The sequence below is a fragment of the Cherax quadricarinatus genome, chromosome 25 (assembly GCF_038502225.1).
Source record: "Cherax quadricarinatus isolate ZL_2023a chromosome 25, ASM3850222v1, whole genome shotgun sequence".
Lineage (NCBI taxonomy): Eukaryota > Metazoa > Arthropoda > Malacostraca > Decapoda > Parastacidae > Cherax > Cherax quadricarinatus.
The window spans coordinates 330231-350886 of NC_091316.1; the positions used below are offsets into that span (position 1 = coordinate 330231).

At 40.7% G+C, this 20656-nt stretch overlaps 1 protein-coding gene across 1 annotated transcript in view; it reads left to right on the forward strand.

The window, feature by feature from the left end:
* LOC128690051 (uncharacterized) overlaps positions 1-20656 on the forward strand; it is a gene marked incomplete at its 5' end in the record, with an annotated part of 211826 nt that overhangs the window by 31357 nt on the left and 159813 nt on the right. The window contains 1 exon segment of the mRNA XM_070088516.1: positions 3312-3472. Coding sequence (XP_069944617.1) covers positions 3312-3472 — 161 coding nt within the window.

A 20656-nucleotide genomic window follows, 5' to 3' on the forward strand; every position in this document is an offset into this window, starting at 1 on the left:
CTCGTAGGACATACCTCTTAGCTCTGGGACTAGTCTTGTTGCAAACCTTTGCACTTTCTCTAGTTTCTTCACGTGCTTGGCTAGGTGTGGGTTCCAAACTGGTGCCGCATACTCCAATATGGGCCTAACATACACGGTGTACAGGGTCCTGAATGATTCCTTATTAAGATGTCGGAATGCTGTTCTGAGGTTTGCTAGGCGCCCATATGCTGCAGCAGTTATTTGGTTGATGTGCGCTTCAGGAGATGTGCCTGGTGTTATACTCACCCCAAGATCTTTTTCCTTGAGTGAGGTTTGTAGTCTCTGACCCCCTAGACTGTACTCCGTCTGCGGCCTTCTTTGCCCTTCCCCAATCTTCATGACTTTGCACTTGGTGGGATTGAACTCCAGGAGCCAATTGCTGGACCAGGTCTGCAGCCTGTCCAGATCCTTTTGTAGTTCTGCCTGGTCTTCGATCGAGTGAATTCTTCTCATCAACTTCACGTCATCTGCAAACAGGGACACCTCAGAGTCTATTCCTTCCGTCATGTCGTTCACAAATACCAGAAACAGCACTGGTCCTAGGACTGACCCCTGCGGGACCCCGCTGGTCACAGGTGCCCACTCTGACACCTCGCCACGTACCATGACTCGCTGCTGTCTTCCTGACAAGTATTCCCTGATCCATTGTAGTGCCTTCCCTGTTATCCCTGCTTGGTCCTCCAGTTTTTGCACCAATCTCTTGTGTGGAACTGTGTCAAACGCCTTCTTGCAGTCCAAGAAAATGCAATCCACCCACCCCTCTCTCTCTTGTCTTACTGCTGTCACCATGTCATAGAACTCCAGTAGGTTTGTGACACAGGATTTCCCGTCCCTGAAACCATGTTGGCTGCTGTTGATGAGATCATTCCTTTCTAGGTGTTCCACCACTCTTCTCCTGATAATCTTCTCCATGATTTTGCATACTATACATGTCAGTGACACTGGTCTGTAGTTTAATGCTTCATGTCTGTCTCCTTTTTTAAAGATTGGGACTACATTTGCTGTCTTCCATGCCTCAGGCAATCTCCCTGTTTTGATAGATGTATTGAATATTGTTGTTAGGGGTACACATAGCACCTCTGCTCCCTCTCTCAATACCCTTGGGGAGATGTTATCTGGCCCCATTGTGTGTGTGTGTGTGTGTGTGTGTGTGTTTGTGTGTGTGTTTGTGTGTGTGTTTGTGTGTGTGTTTGTGTGTGTGTTTGTGTGTGTGTGTTTGTGTGTGTTTGTGTGTGTGTGTTTGTGTGTGTGTGTTTGTGTGTGTGTGTGTTTGTGTGTGTGTGTGTTTGTGTGTGTGTGTTTGTGTGTTTGTGTGTGTGTGTGTGCGTGTGCATGCGCGTCCGTCTGTCCGTCCATTTTGTAATTTGCATCATCCTTTAACCTTGTGCATATATAGTAGGTGTGATAAGTAGATCACACAGAAAACAAAACTGTTCGCCATGAATGTATACAGTGGACCCCCGCATAACGATTACCTCCGAATGCGACCAATTATGTAAGTGTATTTATGTAAGTGCATTTGTATGTGTATGTTTGGGGGTTTGAAATGGACTAATCTACTTCACAATATTCCTTATGGGAATAAATTCGGTCAGTACTGGCACCTGAACATACTTATGGAGTGAAAAAATATCGTTAACCGGGGGTCCACTGTATTACTGCAGTATATACCAATATATGTTCCATTATATGTTTCTCCATGGGGAGGTGAAGAATCCTTACTCCATATGCCATGTGTGCTACAAGAGGCACTTAATAATCTGAAGGCCCATAGGATGCTTAGCATTTCAGGCAAAACTTAGCCTCAATGCACCATCTACTTTTTTCCCCCTCATCAATTCTGTGATCCACCTTGTCTTTCATTGACCTATCTGCCAACAGTTTCACTCCCAGATATCTGAACGTATCCCATCTTTCATTACCTAAAGCGTTTGTTACCCTCATTGCCTAGCTCTTTCCTTCGTATGATATTTTTAATTTCCTTCTTTTACATACCTTCCACTTTACCAGATTTTGCATACTTCAATCCCACACCTCTCCCCAACACCCTAGCATTCACTTCTTTTACAACCCCATCTACAAATATGTTAAATAACTATGGTGATATCATGCATCCCTGTCTAAGACCTACTTTTACTAGAAAATAATCTCCCTCTTTTCCTAACCTGAACTTCACTGTCCTCATAAAAACGACTGCTTTCACTAACCTACCACGTATTCTATATACTTGCAGCATCTGCCACATTGCTCCCCTATCTACCATATCACATACATTTTCTAAATTATTCTTCTTTCAACAAACTGGCTGTATCCCACCAAGTCAGGGTAGCCCAAAAGGAAAAACTAAAGTTTCTCCTTTTAAATTTAGTAATTTATAAGGAGAAGGGGTTACTAACTCTTTGCTCCTGGCATTATAGTTGACTCTTACGACACGCATGGCTTATTTAGGAAGAATTCTGTTCCACTTCCCCATGGAGAATTTTCTAAATTCATGAATGCAATAAAAATTGCTTAATCTTTATCTACATTTTGTTCACCTACTACACATCCCTTACCCTTGCTAAAGTCCCTTTGTTCATCTGCAATCCTGCTCTCTGTCTTACCCTTAATTCTTTCAGTAATCTCAAAACCAGTGGAAATCTGATGCTATAAATACCCTTTGCTTGAAGTCACCTCTTGCTCTTGATTTAAATCATACAACCTGCTGTTGTATATGCATGTGCCATGGTGCATATGGCATATACTGGTTATATTTAGAGAGGATGGAGCAAAATAGATTGACTTGGAGGATGTATAAATTTGTAGTGGAGGGGAGGAGGAGTAGGGGTCATCACTCTTATTTAACATGCTCACACATGCAGCAGGCATATGTGAGCATGTTAAATAAGAGTGAATGGAGATAAATGGTTTTTGGGACCTGACGAGCTGTTGGAATGTGAGCAGGGTAATATTTTGTGAAGGAATTCAAGGAAACCGGTTAGCCAGACTTGAGTCCTGGAGGTGGGAAGTACAATGCCTGCACTTTAAAGGAGGGGTTTGAGATATTAGCTGTTTGGAGTGACATCTAAACTGTCATATCCGGGTGCCTTTGCAAAGACAGTGATTTTATGTGAATGATGGTGAAAGTGTTTCTTTCTTTTTTGGGTGACCCTGCTTCGGTGGGAGACGGCCAACTTGTTAAAAAAAAAAATTACCAACATATGTTGAATGATGAACTCTTCCATGTAAGTACTTTAATACTAAGGGTGATGAAAGTATACTAAAATGTTACTTGAAATGTTTCTCTTTAGGAGATTGGGATGAACGTTCAACTCAATTTCTGATTCAGCTTATTCATAAGTATCCAAAAACCCACTTCTTGTTACCCATAAAGACAGAAAAAAGAATGGGCCATTGGGAGAATCTACATAGAGAAATGGAAACAGCAGGCTACACCTTTACTGTCTTGCAGGTAAGCATAGTTTAACTTGATATTCTTTTTCTTCTTGTCATCTCTCTCCTTAAGTTTGGTCAAATTGTAAGTTATTCTTCTTCAGCCATATCCATATCAGTGTAATATTTGGCTTGAAAACTAACCATTGTAAGGCTAGGGATGCAATGTTCTGCTGAAACCAGAATTCTTGGCTGATGATGCAGTTCAGTATTGACAACTCAGTATTAACCTCTTCAATATACAGTGGACCCTCAGTTAACACCTGCATCAGATAACGCCAAAATCGGATAACACCTCGCTTTGGCATAAAAAATTGGCTCAGATAACACCTAAAAACTCGGTTAGGAGCTTTTGTCCTGAACGTGTCGGCACAGTGCTCTGAGCGTGGGCCCGGCCATTCACTCCGTGTACCAGCCAGTGTGCCATTGTTTACAAAGCCAGTGAGGACGATTCCACGCATACATGCGATATATTTTGTATTATTCCATTTTTTTGGTGCTTGTAACTACTAAATAAGCCACCATGGGCCCCAAGAAAGCTTCTAGTGCCAGCCCTTTGGTAAAGAATGTGAGAAACACACATAATTTAAGGAAAAGTTTGTAGAAAAATACAAAAGTGGTGGTGGTGGAGGGTGGTAGTGGTTGTGATGGTGGTGGTAGAGGGTGGTAGCGATGGTGGTAGTGTTAGTGGTGGTGGTAGAGGGTGGTAGCAATGGTGATAGAGGGTGGTTGTGGTAGTGGTAGAGGGTGGTAGTGGTTGTGATGGTGATATGGTATGATAAAGCATGGTGAGGCTGCCACTTCTGACAAAAAAGCGGCTGAAAAGTATGTGCAGGACTTTAACCCGTAAACGGTCCAAACGTATATATATACGTTTTTACCGCTAGTGCCCCAAACGTATATATACATTTTATTTGTCATACATTTAACATTGCCACGATAAGCCTGAGTCGCCTAGATATGAGAGAATTAGTGTGTGCACTCACTGTGTGCCATATTAAAATAATTGGGGATGCCTGGGTACCATATGCTCTTTTTTCCTATTAAAAAATAAACAGTTTTTTTTTTCTCAAAAAAGTTGGGGCACTACGGTAGAGAACGTATATATACATTTGAACCGTTTACGGGTTAAAGAGTACATAGAGGCTGAAAAATTTAAACCCCAAGAAGTGTTCAATTGTGATGAAACAGGCCTGTTTAGGAAGAAAATGCCAAACAGGACCTACATTACTCAGGAGAAAAAGGCACTCCCAGGACACAAGTCAGAAAAGGACTTGTTACCTGAAGTCTTTGTGGAAGGGGATTCCCCTTCCAAACAACAGCACACCTTCATCCTCTGCCCTCCTCCCGTCTCATCACTCATCAACAAGTCCACAATACAGTCGACCCTCAGCAAACGGCGGCAGTAAGTAACAGCAGTTTCGTCTAACGGCGCTTTTTGCCATAGAAAAAATACCTTAACCAATGACGGAAAACTTAACCAATGACGTCAGTGTGCCATTGTTTACAAGCTGTTGCGGTTGGTTTCCACGTGTGCCCCCCATTCATTTTGGATTATTCCACTGTTTCTAGTGCTTGTAACCGCTAAATAAGCCACCATGCCCCATGAAAGCTTCTAGAGCCAGCCCTTTGGTAAAGGATGTGAGAAACATGATAGAATTCAAGAAAAAGTTTGTAGAAAAATACGAAAGTGGTGGTGGTAGAGGGTGGTAATGCTGGTGGTAGAGGGTGGTAGTGATGGTGGTAGAGGGTGGTAGTGGTTGTGATGGTGGTAGAGGGTGGTAGTGGTTGTGATGGTGGTAGAGGGTGGTACTGGTTGTGATGGTGGTAGAGGGTGGTAGTGATGGTGGTAGAGGGTGGTCCAGTGATTCTGAAGCTGGTCCTAGTGGCATTAAAAAACCAAGAAGGGAGGTAACCCCACCAAAGGACTTGGTACCTGAAGTCTTTATGGAAGGGAATTCTCCTTCCAAGCAATAGACAATCCTGAATGTCCCCTGCTGCTGGCACATCACTCATCAACAACTCCACAATAAAGATAAGTGGCATTTAATTATTGTTTATTTTGCATGTCCCATTCCTTTCCATATAATTATGAAAATGTATATTTCATGTAAATTTTTTTTTCAGACTTTAGGGTGTCAGGAACGGGTTAATTCTATTTCCATTACTTCTTACAGGGAAAATTAACTCTACTAGCGGCAATTTCGACCATCAGCAAGCCCTCTGGAGCGGATTAATGCTGTTGGTTGAGGGTCCACTGTAAAGGTAAGTGTGATGTTATTATTGTTTTATTTTTCATGTATCATTGTTTTCTGTGTAGGGAAATGTATATTTCATGTAAAGAAATTATATTTTGTTTAATACTTTTGGGCGTCTGGAACGGATTAATTGGATTTCCATTATTTTTTATGGGGAAAATTAATTCAGTTAAAGGCTAAATCGGTTAAAGGCTAGCTCTCTGGAACAGATTAAAGGCATTAACTAAGGGCCCACTGTAATGGATTTTTGATGAAATGGAGGCCCCCTTCCCCAGGTAATCAGTTTTCTGGAGGTCACTGTACTGCACTTTGGGATTGCCCCAAAGTTTCTGTTTCATTTTTCCTGACTTTAGACAGTGGACGCTCATTTTTCATAATTAATCCGTTCCAGAAAGTGTGACTGTTTCCGAAATTGACAGTTTTCGAAACCATTTTCCCCATAAGAAATAATGTAAATATAATTAATCCATTCCAGACACCCAGAAGTATTGAAACAAAAATTTTTTTTGCATGAAATATAGGTGTAGTATATACACAATACAATGGGACATGATAAATGAAGCATTAACAGCATAACACTTACCTTTATTGGTGATTCTTCTTAGTGTATGGAAGACTGGAGGAGTGGAGAGATTGGATTATTTACTGTTTGGAAGGGTAATCCCCTTCCATCAAGACCTCAGGTACCAAGTTCTTTTCTGGGGTTACTTCTCTTCTATGTTTCTTAATGCCACTAGGACCAGCTTGAGAGTCACTGGAGCCCTGTCTCGCAAAAAAAATGTGTCCAGAGAGCTCTGTTTCTGGCGTCTCTTTAAAACTTCCCTAAAATGGGCCAAGACTTTGTCACTGTACATGTTGCCGACATGGCTTGCAACAGCCTTGCCAGGGTGATGTTTCTCCATAAATCTTTCTATTTTACTCCACATTTCAAAAATCTCCTTAATTTCTGAAGAAGGAAACTTCTTCCATTTCTCTTCCTCCTCTGCAGCAATATTCTGAGCTGTGGTCTGTTGCTGTTCCAGCTGAAGCTCTTGCAGCTCCTCAGTGGTTAGCTCTTCGTTGTGGTCCTCCACCAACTCTTCTATATCCTCCAAACTCACATCCAACCCCATGGAACTCCCCAATGCTACAGTAGATTCCACAACTGCCATAGGCTCATCAGGGTCAGCCCCAAACCCTTCAAAATCCTTCTTGTGGACACAATCTGGCCACAATTTTTTCCAGAGTTCAAAGTCCTGGTAGTCACTTTCTCCCAAGCCTTACCTATAAGGCTTATGCAATGGAGGATACTGAAGCGATCTTTCCAAAACTCTCTTAGGGTCAAGTGAGTGTCTGAGGTCACATTAAAGCACCTTTGAAACATTGCTTTGGTGTAGAGTTTTTTAAAGTTTGAAATGATCTGCTGGTCCATGGGTTGGAGGAGAGGAGTGATATCAGGGGGCAAGAGCTTTACTGTGATGAACCCATACTCCTCCAGAATTAGGTCATCCAAGTTTGGAGGATGGCAGGAACACTGTCCATTAGCAGGAGGCACTTGAGACCAAATTTATTTTCCAGGAGGTAATTCTTCACACTGGGGCCAAACACTTCATTGAACCACTTGAGGAAAATTTCCTTTGTGACCCATGCCTTATTATTAGCTTTCCAAAACACACACAATTTACTCTCCATAACATTGTTTTTCTTGAATGCTCTGGGATTTTCAGAATGGTACACTAGTAACGGCTTCACTTTGAAATCCCCACTAGCATTACTACAAAACATCAGTATCAGCCTGTCTTTCATAGGCTTGTGTCCTGGCAGTCCCTTTTCCTCCTGAGTACTGTAGGTCCTCTTTGGCATTTTCTTCCAAAAGAGGCCTGTTTCATCACAATTGAACACTTGCTGTGGCTTTAACTGTTCAGCCTGTATGTACTCCTTGAATTCCCTTAGGAATTTTATAGCTGCAATTTTTGTCTGAACTAGCAGCCTCGCCATGCCTTATCACACTGTGTATGCCACTACGGTTCTTATATCTCTCAAACCAGCCTTTGCTGGCCTTAAATTCACAAATATCAGTACTTGTTGCAGGCAGTTTCTTTACGAGATCATCATGCAACTGCCTAGCCTTTTCACAAATAAGCAACTGCATAAGACTATCTCCTGCTAATTGTTTTTCGTTTATCCACACCAACAATAACTTCTCAACATCTTCGAGTACTGGCGATCTCATTTTTGTCAGCATATTTATCCCCTTTGCAACAACAGCTTCCTTGATTTCCTTTTTCTTGGCCACGATGGAAGCTATGGTTGTATGGGGTTTCTTATACATCCTGGCCAGTTTGGCCACACATATGCCACTTTCATATTGTTCAGTGATGTTTTTCTTGAATTCAATCATATTTCTCACCTTCTTTACCAAAGGCATGGCACTAGGAGCTTTCCTTGGAGCCATGGTAGCTTATTTTGCAGTTGCAAGCACTAAATTGAATGGAATACAGTGGTCCCTCGTTTATCGTAATTAATCCATTCCTGGAAGTGTTACTGTTATCGAAATTTACGATTTTTTAATCAATTTTCCTCATAAAAAATAATGTAAATACAATTAATCCGTTCCTGACACCCAGAAATACTAAAGCAAAAAAATTTTTTACATGAAATATAGATGTAGTACATAAACAATACAATGGGACATGATGAATGAAACATTAACAGCATAAACTTACCTTTATTGGCGATTCTTCTTAGTGTATGGAAGACTGGAGGAGGAGAGAGATTGGATTATTTACAGTTTGGAAGGGGAATCCCCTTCCACCAACACCTCAGGTACCAATTGCTTTTATGGGGTTACTTCTCTTCTCTGTTTCTTAATGCTACTAGGACCAGCTTGAGAGTCACTGGAGTCCTGTCTCGCAAAGTAACTGTCCAGAGAGCTCTGTTTCTGGCGTCTCTTTAACACTTCCCTAAAATGGGCCAAGACTTTGTCACTGTACATGTTGCCAACATGGCTTGCAACAGCCTTGTCAGAGTGATGTTTCTCCATAAATCTTTCCATCTTACCCCACATTTCAAAAATCTCCTTAATTTCTGAAGAAGGCAACTTCTTCCATCTCTCTTCCTCCTCCTCTGCAGCAAAATTCTGAGCTGCGATCTGTTGCTGTTCCAGCTGAAGCTCTTGCAGCTCCTCAGTGGTGAGCTCTTTGTTGTGGTCTTCCACCAACTCTTCCACATCCTCCAAACTCACATCCAACCCCATGGAACTCTCCAATACCACAATAGATTTAACAACTGCCATAGGCTCATCAGGGTCAGCTCCAAACCCTTCAAAATCCCTCTTGTGGACACAATCTGGCCACAATTTTCTCCAAGCAGAATTCAAAGTCCTGGTAGTCACTCCCTCCCAAGCCTTACCTATAAGGCTTATGCAGTGGAGGATGCTGAAGTGTTCTCTCCAGAAATCTCTTAGGGTCAAGTGAGTGTCTGAGGTCACATTCAAGCACCTTTGAAACATTGCTTTGGTGTAGAGTTTTTTAAAGTTTTCAATGACCTGCTGGTCCATGGGCTGGAGGAGAGGAGTGGTATTCGGGGGCAAGAACTTTACTGTGATGAACCCAAACTCCTCGAAAATTAGGTCATCCAAGTTTGGAGGATGAGCAGGTGCATTGTCCATTACTAGGAGGCACTTGAGATCCAATTTCTTTTCCAGGAGGTAATTCTTCACACTAGGGCCAAACACTTCATTGAACCACTTGACGAAAATTTCCCTCGTGACCCATGCCTTACTATTAGATTTCCAAAACACACACAATTTACTCTTCGTAACATTGTTTTTCCTGAACACACTGGGATTTTCAGAATGGTACACTAGTAACGGCTTTACTCTGAAATCCCCACTAGCATTAGCACAGAACATGAGTGTCAGCCTGTCTTTCATAGGCTTGTGTCCTGGCAGTGCCTTTTCCTCCTGAGTAATGTAGGTCCTCTTTGGCATTTTCTTCCAAAAGAGGCCTGTTTCATCACAATTGAACACTTGTTCAGGTTTCAGTCCTTCAGCCTCTATGTACTCCTTGAATTCATGCACATATTTTTCAGCCACTATGTGGTCCGAACTGGCAGCCTCACCATGCCTTACCACACTGTGTATGCCACTACGGTTCTTAAATCTCTCAAACCAGCCTTTGCTGGCCTTAAATTCACTCACATCACCACTAGTTGCAGGCAATTTCTTTACCAGATCGTCATGCAACTGCCTAGCCTTTTCACAAATAATCGACATCATAAGACTATCTCCTACTAATTGTTTCTTGTTTATCCACACCAATAATAACTTCTCAACCTCTTCGAGTACTGATGATCTCATTTTTGTCACCATATTTACCCTTTTGCAACAACAGCGTCCTTGATTTCCTTTCTCTTGGCCACAATGGATTGTATGGGGTTTGTTATACATCCTGGCCAATTTGGCCATACGTATGCCACTTTCATATTGTTCAATGATGTTTTTCTTAAATTCAATCGTATTTCTCACCTTCTTTACCAAAGGCTTGGCACTAGGAGCTTTCTTTGGAGCCATGGTAGCTTATTTAGTAGTTGCAAGCACTAAAATGAATGGAATATTATGAAATACACCTACCATCCGACTTACGACCGAGTTCGGTTCCGAGAAACCAGTCGTAAGTCGAACTTTACTACTGAATATCAACAAAACATTTTTGTAATGACTTTATTTTATTGTTTTATTTTGGTTTTTCATGTTTTACTTTACTTTTTATTTTGTTAGTACTGTATTTTATACTGTAAGGTTTAGGATAAACACTGTGTACAACACAAACACTTGTTTATTTCCCAGAAATTTGGCATAAAAAACGCGGTCGTAAGTCGAGTGGTCATAAGTCGAGCAGGTTGTAAGTCGGATGGTAGGTGTATTTCGTATGAGCAAGTGAGGGGACCATCGCTCACTGGTAAACAATGCCACACTGGCTGGGACGGGAGGCCGGGGCGGCTCAGAGCGTGAGTACGCATTCCGGATGAATGACTATTCGCGAGTCAATCTACGATTAGCGAGCCAATGTTTTGAAGAAAATATCGTTACAATTTCCGAAAATTATAACTATCGAGCCCTACGATTATCGAGGGACCACTGTATTATGAAATATTTCGTATGAACAAGTGAAGGGACCGTCACTCACTGGTAAACAATGCCACACTGGCTGGGAAGGGAGTGCGAGGCAGCTTGGGGCCATGAGTACGCGTCCGGGATGAACGACTATTTGCGAGTCAAACGACGATTTGGGAGTCAGTGTTTTGACGGAGAAAACGTTACGATTTCCAAAAATTACGACTTTCGAGCCTTATGATAATCGAGGGTTCACTGTAGTTGTGTTTCCTCTGGTCCTGGTATTTAATTTTCTAGTGGTTGTGTCTCTTTTCATCTCATCTTCTGTTTCTGGTACTGTACTACATCATGTGTTGTGTACTGAGAGATCAAACTGATACAAAACATCAAATTATTTCCTCTAAGTATTTTAAAGAAATTCAAGAATGAGAAAAATACCAATTGTGAAGAAATATACCAACACCACACAAAGTACAGTGGGCCCCCGCCCAACAGCAGCATCAAGTAACAGCAAATTCGTCTAACGGCACTCTTTGGTGTAAAAAAATGGCTCTACCAATGGCGAAAAACTCATCTAACGGCGTTCGTCCTGAAATTGTCTATGCGGCAGGAGCGCGGCTTGAGCAGGCCCAGACACTCTAAGACTCCATGTACAGCCAGTGTGCCAGTGTTTACAAGCCGTTTTGGTCGATTCCAAGTGTACCTGCGATATATTTTGTATTCAGTGTTTTTAGTGCTTGTAACTGCTAAATAAGCCACCATGGGCCCAAAGAAAGTTTCTAGTGTCAGCCCTGTGATAAAGAAGGAAAGAAACACAATCAAATTCAAGAAAAAACTCGTAGCAAAGTACCAAAGTGCAGGAGGAAGAGAGAGGGGAGAATGTGCCTTCTGCAGTGATTCATTGATTCTACGATATGTACGATACTAAAGCAGCAGGTATTGATAAAGGCTATAGTGCCAGCCAGCTATGAAGTGTAGAATTAACAGTGTAGCAAGTAAGTTAAGCGATTAAGCGATAGATAAATGACATGAAAGTAACTTTCCAAAGTTGTTGGATGTGTGCACATCCGCTGAACATACGCCGGCCTGCTATCTTCCACTACCCTAAACCTCTGCCAGCATCTCCTCCATCAAACTAATTAAACTAACATCTCCTCCAAGGTAAGTGTAAATGTAAAAGTGTAAGCATAAAAGTAAATATCTTCTTTTTTCTTTCAACACACCGGCCGTATCCCACTGAGGCAGGGTGGCCCAAAAAGAAAAACGAAAGTTTCTCTTTTTAAATTTAGTAATTTATACAAGAGAAGGGGTTACTAGCCCCTTGCTCCCGGCATTTTAGTCACCTCTTACAACATGCATGGCTTTCGGAGGAAGAATTCTGTTCCACTCTCCCATGGACATAAGAGGAAATAAACAAGTACAAGAACTAGAAAGAAAATAGAAGAAAACCCAGAGGGGTGTGTATATATATGCTTGTACATGTATATGTAGTGTGACCTAAGTGTAAGTGTAAGTAGCAGGACGTACCTGAAATCTTGCATGTTTATTAGACAGAAAAAAGACACCAGCAATCCTACCATCATGTGAAACAATTAGGTTTCCGTTTTACACTCGCTTAGCAGGATGGTAGTATCTCCCTGGGTGGTTGCTGTCTACCAACCTACTACCTACAAAAGTAAATATATTAAGTGTAAATATAAAAGGACCCCAATGGAAATTCATAAGTCACTCTGACTTTTTTGGGTTATCCTAGGTACTTTACACATATGCTGCTGTGTATGATAATCTATGTAACTGTATTTGTGTATACCTGAATAAACTTATTTATTTATAAATTAAAATGTAAATATTTCTTATTTATAAATTAAAATGTAAATATTTCTTATTTATAAATTACATACATTGTTTAAGTGTGATGGTGGTGGAGGCTTCTCTCAGTGGCGGCCCTTAACCCCAACAATAACACTACACTATTTACTTCTCTCATACATTAACATATTTTATTTATTCTAGAGTATATATCATGTTTCTATGTTTTTAATATTGTTTATGATGTCGTATTAGATGAATTGTGATAGATAAATAAGCCGTAGAGATGATATTAGCGTCACATTGAAGCATAATAAACTTCTCTTCCTCTTGCCTCCTACGTGCCTGTCATACACCAACAAGTCGAGTCAATAAAGATAAGTCAATAAAGGTAAGTGTGATGTTAAATGTTCATTTATCCATTTTGTTAGTGCTTTATATTTATTTGTCATTGTTTTGTGTATGTATATTTATATTTAATCTTTAACCCTTTGAGGGTTTCGGCCGTACGGCTTACGACTCAGGGTTTTTGACGTACTAGTATGCCTAAATTCTAGCGCCCTCAAATCTAGTGGGAGAAAGCTGGTAGGCTTACATATGAAAGAATGGGTCTATGTGGTCAGTGTGCACAGTATAAAAAAATCCTGCAGCACACAGTGCATAATGAGAAAAAAAAAACTTTGACCGTTTTTTTGGAATAAAACAGCGACTTTGCACTGTATTTTCATACTGTATTTATTGTTGTATTCTAGTTTTCTTGGTCTCATTTTATAGAATGGAAGACATATTACAGAAATTGAGATGATTTTGACTGGTTTTACAATGAAAAGTACCTTGAAATTGAGCTCAAAGTAGCAGAAATGCTCGATTTTTTCCAAAGTTCAAAAGTAAACAAATCATGCCAAGCGTCCAATACACGTCAACTGGTGAGTCTGATATTCTTTTGCAAGTGCGCCAATATTATTTATACCATTTTTTACACTAATGCAGTAGTCTGCGTAACAGTAAATCTTCTATTTTTTGTGAGATTAAAAATTCAAAGTGGAAAGCAAAAGAATGTAAGAAGGGCCTTGAGACGTGACTAATGAACAAAGGAAATGTCATTTTAGTGCCAGGAATGTCTTTCTTGTTTATTCTGGACCCTATTCGGAAATTGGCATCTTTTGAAATTTGTGTGAAATTGGCAAAATTGCTAAATTTTGACCACTGTACTGGATAGTTGAAATTGATAAATGGGTGGTTTCTTGCACTCATTCGATAGAAAAAATGGAGTTCTAGCGAAATATTCATGTTTTTGTCGACTAGTGCAGTGGAATTGGCCGAAAATGGGGCTCAAAGTGGGCAAAATCGACGATGCGTAAACATCATTGAGACCGCTAACTTCGCGAGAGCATAATTCCGTAAGTTTTCCATCAAATTTCATACTTTTGGTGTCATTATGATCGGGAAAAGATTCTCTATCTTTTCACAAGATTTTTTTTTTTTTTTTTTAAATTTGGCCAACCCTGAGAACGAGTCTCGGAGAGGGCCTGTCGACCCTCAAAGGGTTAAAAAAAATATTTTTTGTTAATAGTTTTGGCTGTCTGAAACGGATTAATTGGATTTCCATTATTTCTTATGGGGAAAATTAATTCGACTAATGGCAAAATCGATTAACGGCTAGCTCTCTGGAACGGATTAATGCTATTGGTCGAGGGCCCACTGTACGTACTACTGATTACAAGACTTGTACAACTACCATTCTACTACCATACTACTGTAGTAGTATGGTAGTAGGTTGGTAGACAGCAACCACCTAGGGAGGTACTACCGTCCTGCTAAGTGAGTGTAAAACGAAAGGCTGTAATTGTTTTACATGATGGTAAGATTGCTGGTGTCTTTTTTTCTGTCTCATAAACATGCAAGATTTCAGGTACGTCTTGCTACTTCTACTTACACTTAGATCACACTACACATACATGTACAAGCATATATGTACACACACACACCTCTGTGTTTTCTGCTAGTTTCTTTCTAGTTCTTGTTCTTGTTTATTTCCTCTTATCTCCATGGGGAAGTGGAACAGAATTCTTCCTCCGTAAGCCATGCGTGTTGTAAGAGGCGACTAAAATGCCGGGAGCAAGGGGCTAGTAACCCCTTCTCCTGTATATATTACTAAATGTAAAAGGAGAAACTTTCGTTTTTCTTTTTGGGCCACCCTGCCTCGGTGGGATACGGCCGGTGTGTTGAAAGAAAGAAGAAAGAAGAAGAAGAAAAACTTTACAAGCTGGGATGTTTGAATATGCATAGATGTAGTGCAGATGATGGCCAGTGTTATGATTGAAAAGAGGTTGAATGTCCTAGCTCTAAGTGAAACAAAGCTCAAGGGGGTAGAGGAGTTTCAATGGGGAGAAATAAATGGGATTAGGTCAGGAGTATCTTAGAGAGTTAGAGCTAAGGAAGGGGTAGCAATAATGTTGAAGGATCAGTAATGGAAGGAGAGGAGGGAATATAAATGCATAAATTCAAGGCTCATGTGGATTAAAATAAGGGTTGGATGCAAAAAGTAGGTTATAAGTGTTTATACACCTAGAGAAGAGAGGAGTGTAGAGAAGAGAGAGAGAGAGAGATTTGGGGAGAGGTTAAGCAAGTGTTTAGGAAATTTTGAACCAAGTGAGAGAGTAATTTTGGTAGGGGGACATGAATGCTAAATTGGGAGAAATGGTTATAGAGGGTGTGGTAGGTAAGTTTGGGGTGCCAGGTGTACATGATAATAGGGATCTTTGACTGAACTTTATATAGAAAGGGGTTTTACACAACATTCAAAAATTGCTAATTTCAAAGTAGGGTTCAGAATAAACAGTGTAGACATTCCTGGCACTAAAACAACATTTTCTCCGTTCATTAGTCATGTCCTCAGGCCTCTTCTATATTACACTTTCCCTTTTTAATTTTTATTCACACAAAAAATAGAAGATTTACTGTCATGGAGACTACTGCATTATTATAATAAGTGTATAAATAACGTTGGCGCATTTGAGGATATGTATTAGACTGACCAGTTGGATACGTATTGGATGAGTGATGTAATTTGTGTACTCAGGAATTTCTGCTACTTAGAGCTCAGTTTCAAGCTACTTTCAGTCCTGAAATCAATCAAAATCATCTCCATTTCTGCAATAGGTCTTCCATTCTATTATATGAGACCAAGAAACCGAGAATACAACATAAATACCATACAAAAATACACTGCAAAGTCGCTGTTGCAAACCGAAAACACGGTCACAGTTTTTTCCCATTATACACTGCTTGCTTCACAATTTTTTTTATATGTTGCACACTTACTGCATAGACCCATTCACTCATATCTAGGCCCAAATTTACCACTTACAGCTTATCTGAGTGAGCTGAGCTCTTGGCATAGAACAAGGGGACTGACCTGTGCATCAAAGCCATAGAACAATGGGACCCTCCCCAAAAGGGTTAAGAATGTGGTGTTAACGTGCTCAGTAGAAGTGTGTGTGGTTACAGGAAAGTATACCTGGAGAATGTTCTGGTTGTCAATGCCCCCATGGCCCGGTCCGTGACCAGGCCTCGTGGTGTATCGGGGCCTGATCAGTCAGGTTGTTACTGCTGGCCGCACGTAAACTGACATATGAACCACAGTCTGGCTAGTCAGGTACTGACTTTAGGTGCTTGTCCAGCTCCCTCTTGAAGACAGCCAGAGGTCTATTGATAATCCTTCTTTTGTATGCTGGGAGGCAGTTGAACAATCTTGGGCCCCTGACTCTTATTGTGTTCTCTCTTAGTATACTCGTGGTACCCGTTCTTTTAGTTGGGGGGATGTTGCACTACCTGCCGAGTCTTTCTTGCCTGTGTTCCAAGGAGTACAGGTCAAGGGACTTCAACTGTTCCCAGTAACTGTACTTATATGTGCAGTGAAATTTCTCTATATTTTCCAGGTCTGCAATTTCTCCTGCTTTGAAAAGTCCTGTTAGTGTACAGCAATATTCCAACCTAGAGAGAATAAGTGATTTCAAGAGAATCATCACTGGCTTGGCATCCCTAGTTTTGAAGAATTGAGACACTTACGCAACATATGGGAATCTTTATTGAAGAAATGTTTTGCCACACAGTGGCTTCATCAGTCTAATACAAAGTAGAAATGGGTAAGGAGAGGACAAGTTTGAGGTAATCAGTCCCTCAGCCTGGAATCAATGTGTTCAGTCTATCACTCTTGTAGGAAGTACAGCATAGGGCCAGAGAGGTGGCTTATATACTGCAGTCAGGTGAGTAGAAGCAGGAGGAGGCGGGATCACAGTGAGACCTTCCACAAGTGTAAGTAGGTTGTCGTCCAAAGGTTGGACAAGTGTTGCAGAAGTGTCTCAATTCTTCAACTTGTCGCTTTTCAGAACCATTCATCACATCTGTCACACACTGCAACATCATGGGATCTTGGTACAAAGACTTTTTCAATGCTTGTCCAGCCTTTGGACAATGACCTACTTACACTTGTGGAAGGTCCCACTGTGATCCCGCCTCCTGCTTTGACTTGCCTGACTGCAGTATATAAGCCACCTCTCTGGCTGTATACTGTACTTCCTACAAGAGTGATGGACTGAACACATTGATTCCAGGCTGAGGGACTTATTAGCTCAAACTCCTCCTCTCCTTACCCATTTCTACTTTGTATTGGACTGCTGAAGCCACTGTGTGGCAAAATGTTTCTTCAGTAAAGATTCCCATATGCTGCATAAGTGTCTCAATTCTTCAACTTGTCGGTTTTCAAAACCATTCATCACATCCCTAGTTTTGAAGATTCTCATTATCCATCCTATCATTTTCTTAGCAGATGTGATAGAAACATTGTTGTGGTTTTTAAAAGTAAGATCCTCTGACGTTATTACACCCAGGTCCTTTACATTAGTTTTTCGTTTTATTTTGTGGTTGGAATTTGTTTTTATTTCCTCGAGTTTTCAGTAGTGGAATGATTGAAATTTGTCTTCATTGAACCTCATAATGTTTTCTGAAGACTTGGTTAATGTCTGCTTGGATATTTGCATTGTCCTCAGTGGATGACACTGTCATTCATGTTTTGGTGTCATCCTCAAAGGACGACAGGGAACTGTGACTTATATATCTGTCTATGTCAGATATGAGGAAAAGGATGGGAGTGAGTACTGTACCTTGTGAAACAGAGCTTTTCACTGTAGCTACCTTTGTGTAAAGGCAAAGGGGACAAAAGAGTATGTAAAAATTATAGGGGAATAAGTCTATTGAGTATACCTGGTAAATTGTATGGTCGAGTTATTATTGAAAGAATTAGAGGTAAGACAGAGAGCAGGTTTGCAAATGAGCAAGGAAGGTTTAGGAAGGGTAGGGGATGTGTAGATGAAGTGTTTACAGTGAAGCTTATAGGTGAGCAGTATTTAGAAAAGGGTAAAGAGGTTTTTGTTTCATTTATGGATCTGGAAAAGGCATATAATAGGGTGGATATGGGAGCAATGTGGCAAATGTTGCAAATGTGTGAAAAAGGTGGTAGGTTACCGAAAGCATTGAAAAGTTTTTATGAGGATAGTGAGGCTCAAGCTCAGGTTAAAGTAAGTAGGAGAGGGGGAAATTATTTCCCAGTAAAGGTAATAGGTTGGTAGACAGCAATCACCCAGGGAGGTACTACCGTCCTGCCAAGTGAGTGTAAGACGAGAGCCTGTAATTGTTTTACATGATGGTAGGATTGCTGGTGTCTTTTGTCTGTCTCATAAATGTGCAAGATTACAGGTACGGCTTGTTACTTCTACTTACACTTAAGTTACACTACACATACATGTACACGTTTATTTATACACGCTCATCTGAGTTTTCTTTGATTTTATCTTAATAGGTCTTGTTCTTATTACTTTTCCCTTTTGTATCCATGAGGAAGTGGATTAGGAATCTTTCCTCCGTAAGCCATGTGTGTTGTAAAAGTCAATTAAAATGTCGGGAACAGTGGGCTAGTAACCCCTTCTCCTGTACAGATTACTAAAAATAAGAAGAGGAAGAAAATTGTCAAAGTGGGATGTCTGAATGTGTGTGGATGTTGTGCGAATAATAAGAAAGAGATGATTGTGGATGTTATGAATGAGGAGAAGCTGGATGTCCTGGCTTTAAGCGAAACAAAGCTGAAGGGGGTGGGAGAGCTTCAATGGAGAGAAGTAAATGGGATTAGGTCAGGGGTTTCATATAGAGTTAGAGCTAAAGGAGGAGTAGCAATAATGTTGAAGGATAAGCTATGGCAGGAAAAGAGGGACTACATGTATAAGTGTATTAATTCAAGGACTATGTGGAGTAAAATAAAGGTTGGATGTAAAAAATGGGTTATAGTAAGTGTATATGCACCTGGAGAAGAGAGAAGTGTAGAGGAGACAGAGAGGTTTTGGGAAATGTTGAGTGAGTGTGAGAGTACTTGTGGTTGGGGATTTCAATGCTAAAGTGGGTAAAAATGTTTTGGAGGGAGTAGTAGGTAAATTTGGGGCGCCAAGGGTAAATGAAAATGGGGAGCCTGTAATTGAGCTATGTGTAGAAAGAGGTTTGGTAATAAGTAATGCATATTTTATGAAAAAGAGGATAAATAAATATACAAGGTATAACATAGCACATAATGAAAGTAGTTCGTTAGATTATATATATATATTTTTTTTTTTCAACAAGTCGGCCGTCTCCCACCGAGGCAGGGTGACCCAAAAAAGAAAGAAAATCCCCAAAAAGAAAATACCCTCATCATCATTCAACACTTTCACCACACTCACACATTATCACTGCTTTTCCAGAGGTGCTCAGAATACAACAGTTTAGAAGCATATATGTATAAAGATACACAACATATCCCTCCAAACTGCCAATATCCCAAACCCCTCCTTTAAAGTGCAGGCATTGTACTTCCCATTTCCAGGACTCAAGTCCGGCTATATGAAAATAACCGGTTTCCCTGAATCCCTTCACTAAATATTACCCTGCTCACACTCCAACAGATCGTCAGGTCCCAAGTATCATTTGTCTCCATTCACTCCTATCTAACACGCTCATGCACGCTTGCTGGAAGTCCAAGCCCCTCGCCAACAAAACCTCCTTTACCCCCTCTTTCCAACCCTTTCGAGGACGACCCCTACCCCTCTTTCCTTCCCCTATAGATTTATATGCTTTCCATGTCATTCTACTTTGATCCATTCTCTCTAAATGACCAAACCACCTCAACAACCCCTCTTCTGCCCTCTGACTAATGCTTTCATTAACTCCACACCTCCTAATTTCCACACTCCGAATTTTCTGCATAATATTTACACCACACATTACCCTTAGACAGGACATCTCCACTGCCTCCAACCATCTCCTCGCTGCTGCATTTACCACCCAAGCTTTGCATCCATATAAGAGTGTTGGTACTACTATACTTTCATACATTCCCTTCTTTGCCTCCATAGATAACGTTTTTTGACTCCACATATACCTCAACGCACCACTCACCTTTTTTCTCTCATCAATTCTGTGATTAACCTCATCCTTCATAAATCCATCCGCCGACACGTCTACTCCCAAGTATCTGAAAACATTCACTTCTTCCATACTCCTCCTCCCCAATTTGATATTTTGATGTTGGTAGATAAAAAGTTGATGGGTAGGCTTCAGGATGTACATGTTTATAGAGGGGCAACTGATATATCGGATCATTATTTAGTTGTAGCTACAGTTAGAGTAAGAGGTAGATGGGACAAAAGGAAAATGGCAACAACAAGTAAGAGAGAGGTGAAAGTATATAAACTAAGGGAGGAAGAAGTTTGGGTGAGATATAAGCAACTATTGGCAGAAAGGTGGGCTAGTGCAAGTATGAGTAGTGGGGGGGTTGAAGAGGGTTGGAATAGTTTAAAAAATGCAGTATTAGAATGTGGGGTAGAAGTTTGTGGCTATAGGAGGGTGGGTGCAGAAGGAAAGAGGAGTGATTGGTGGAATGATGAAGTAAAGGGTGTGATAAAAGAGGAAAAGTTAACTTATGAGAGGTTTTTACAAAGCAGAAGTGTTATAAGAA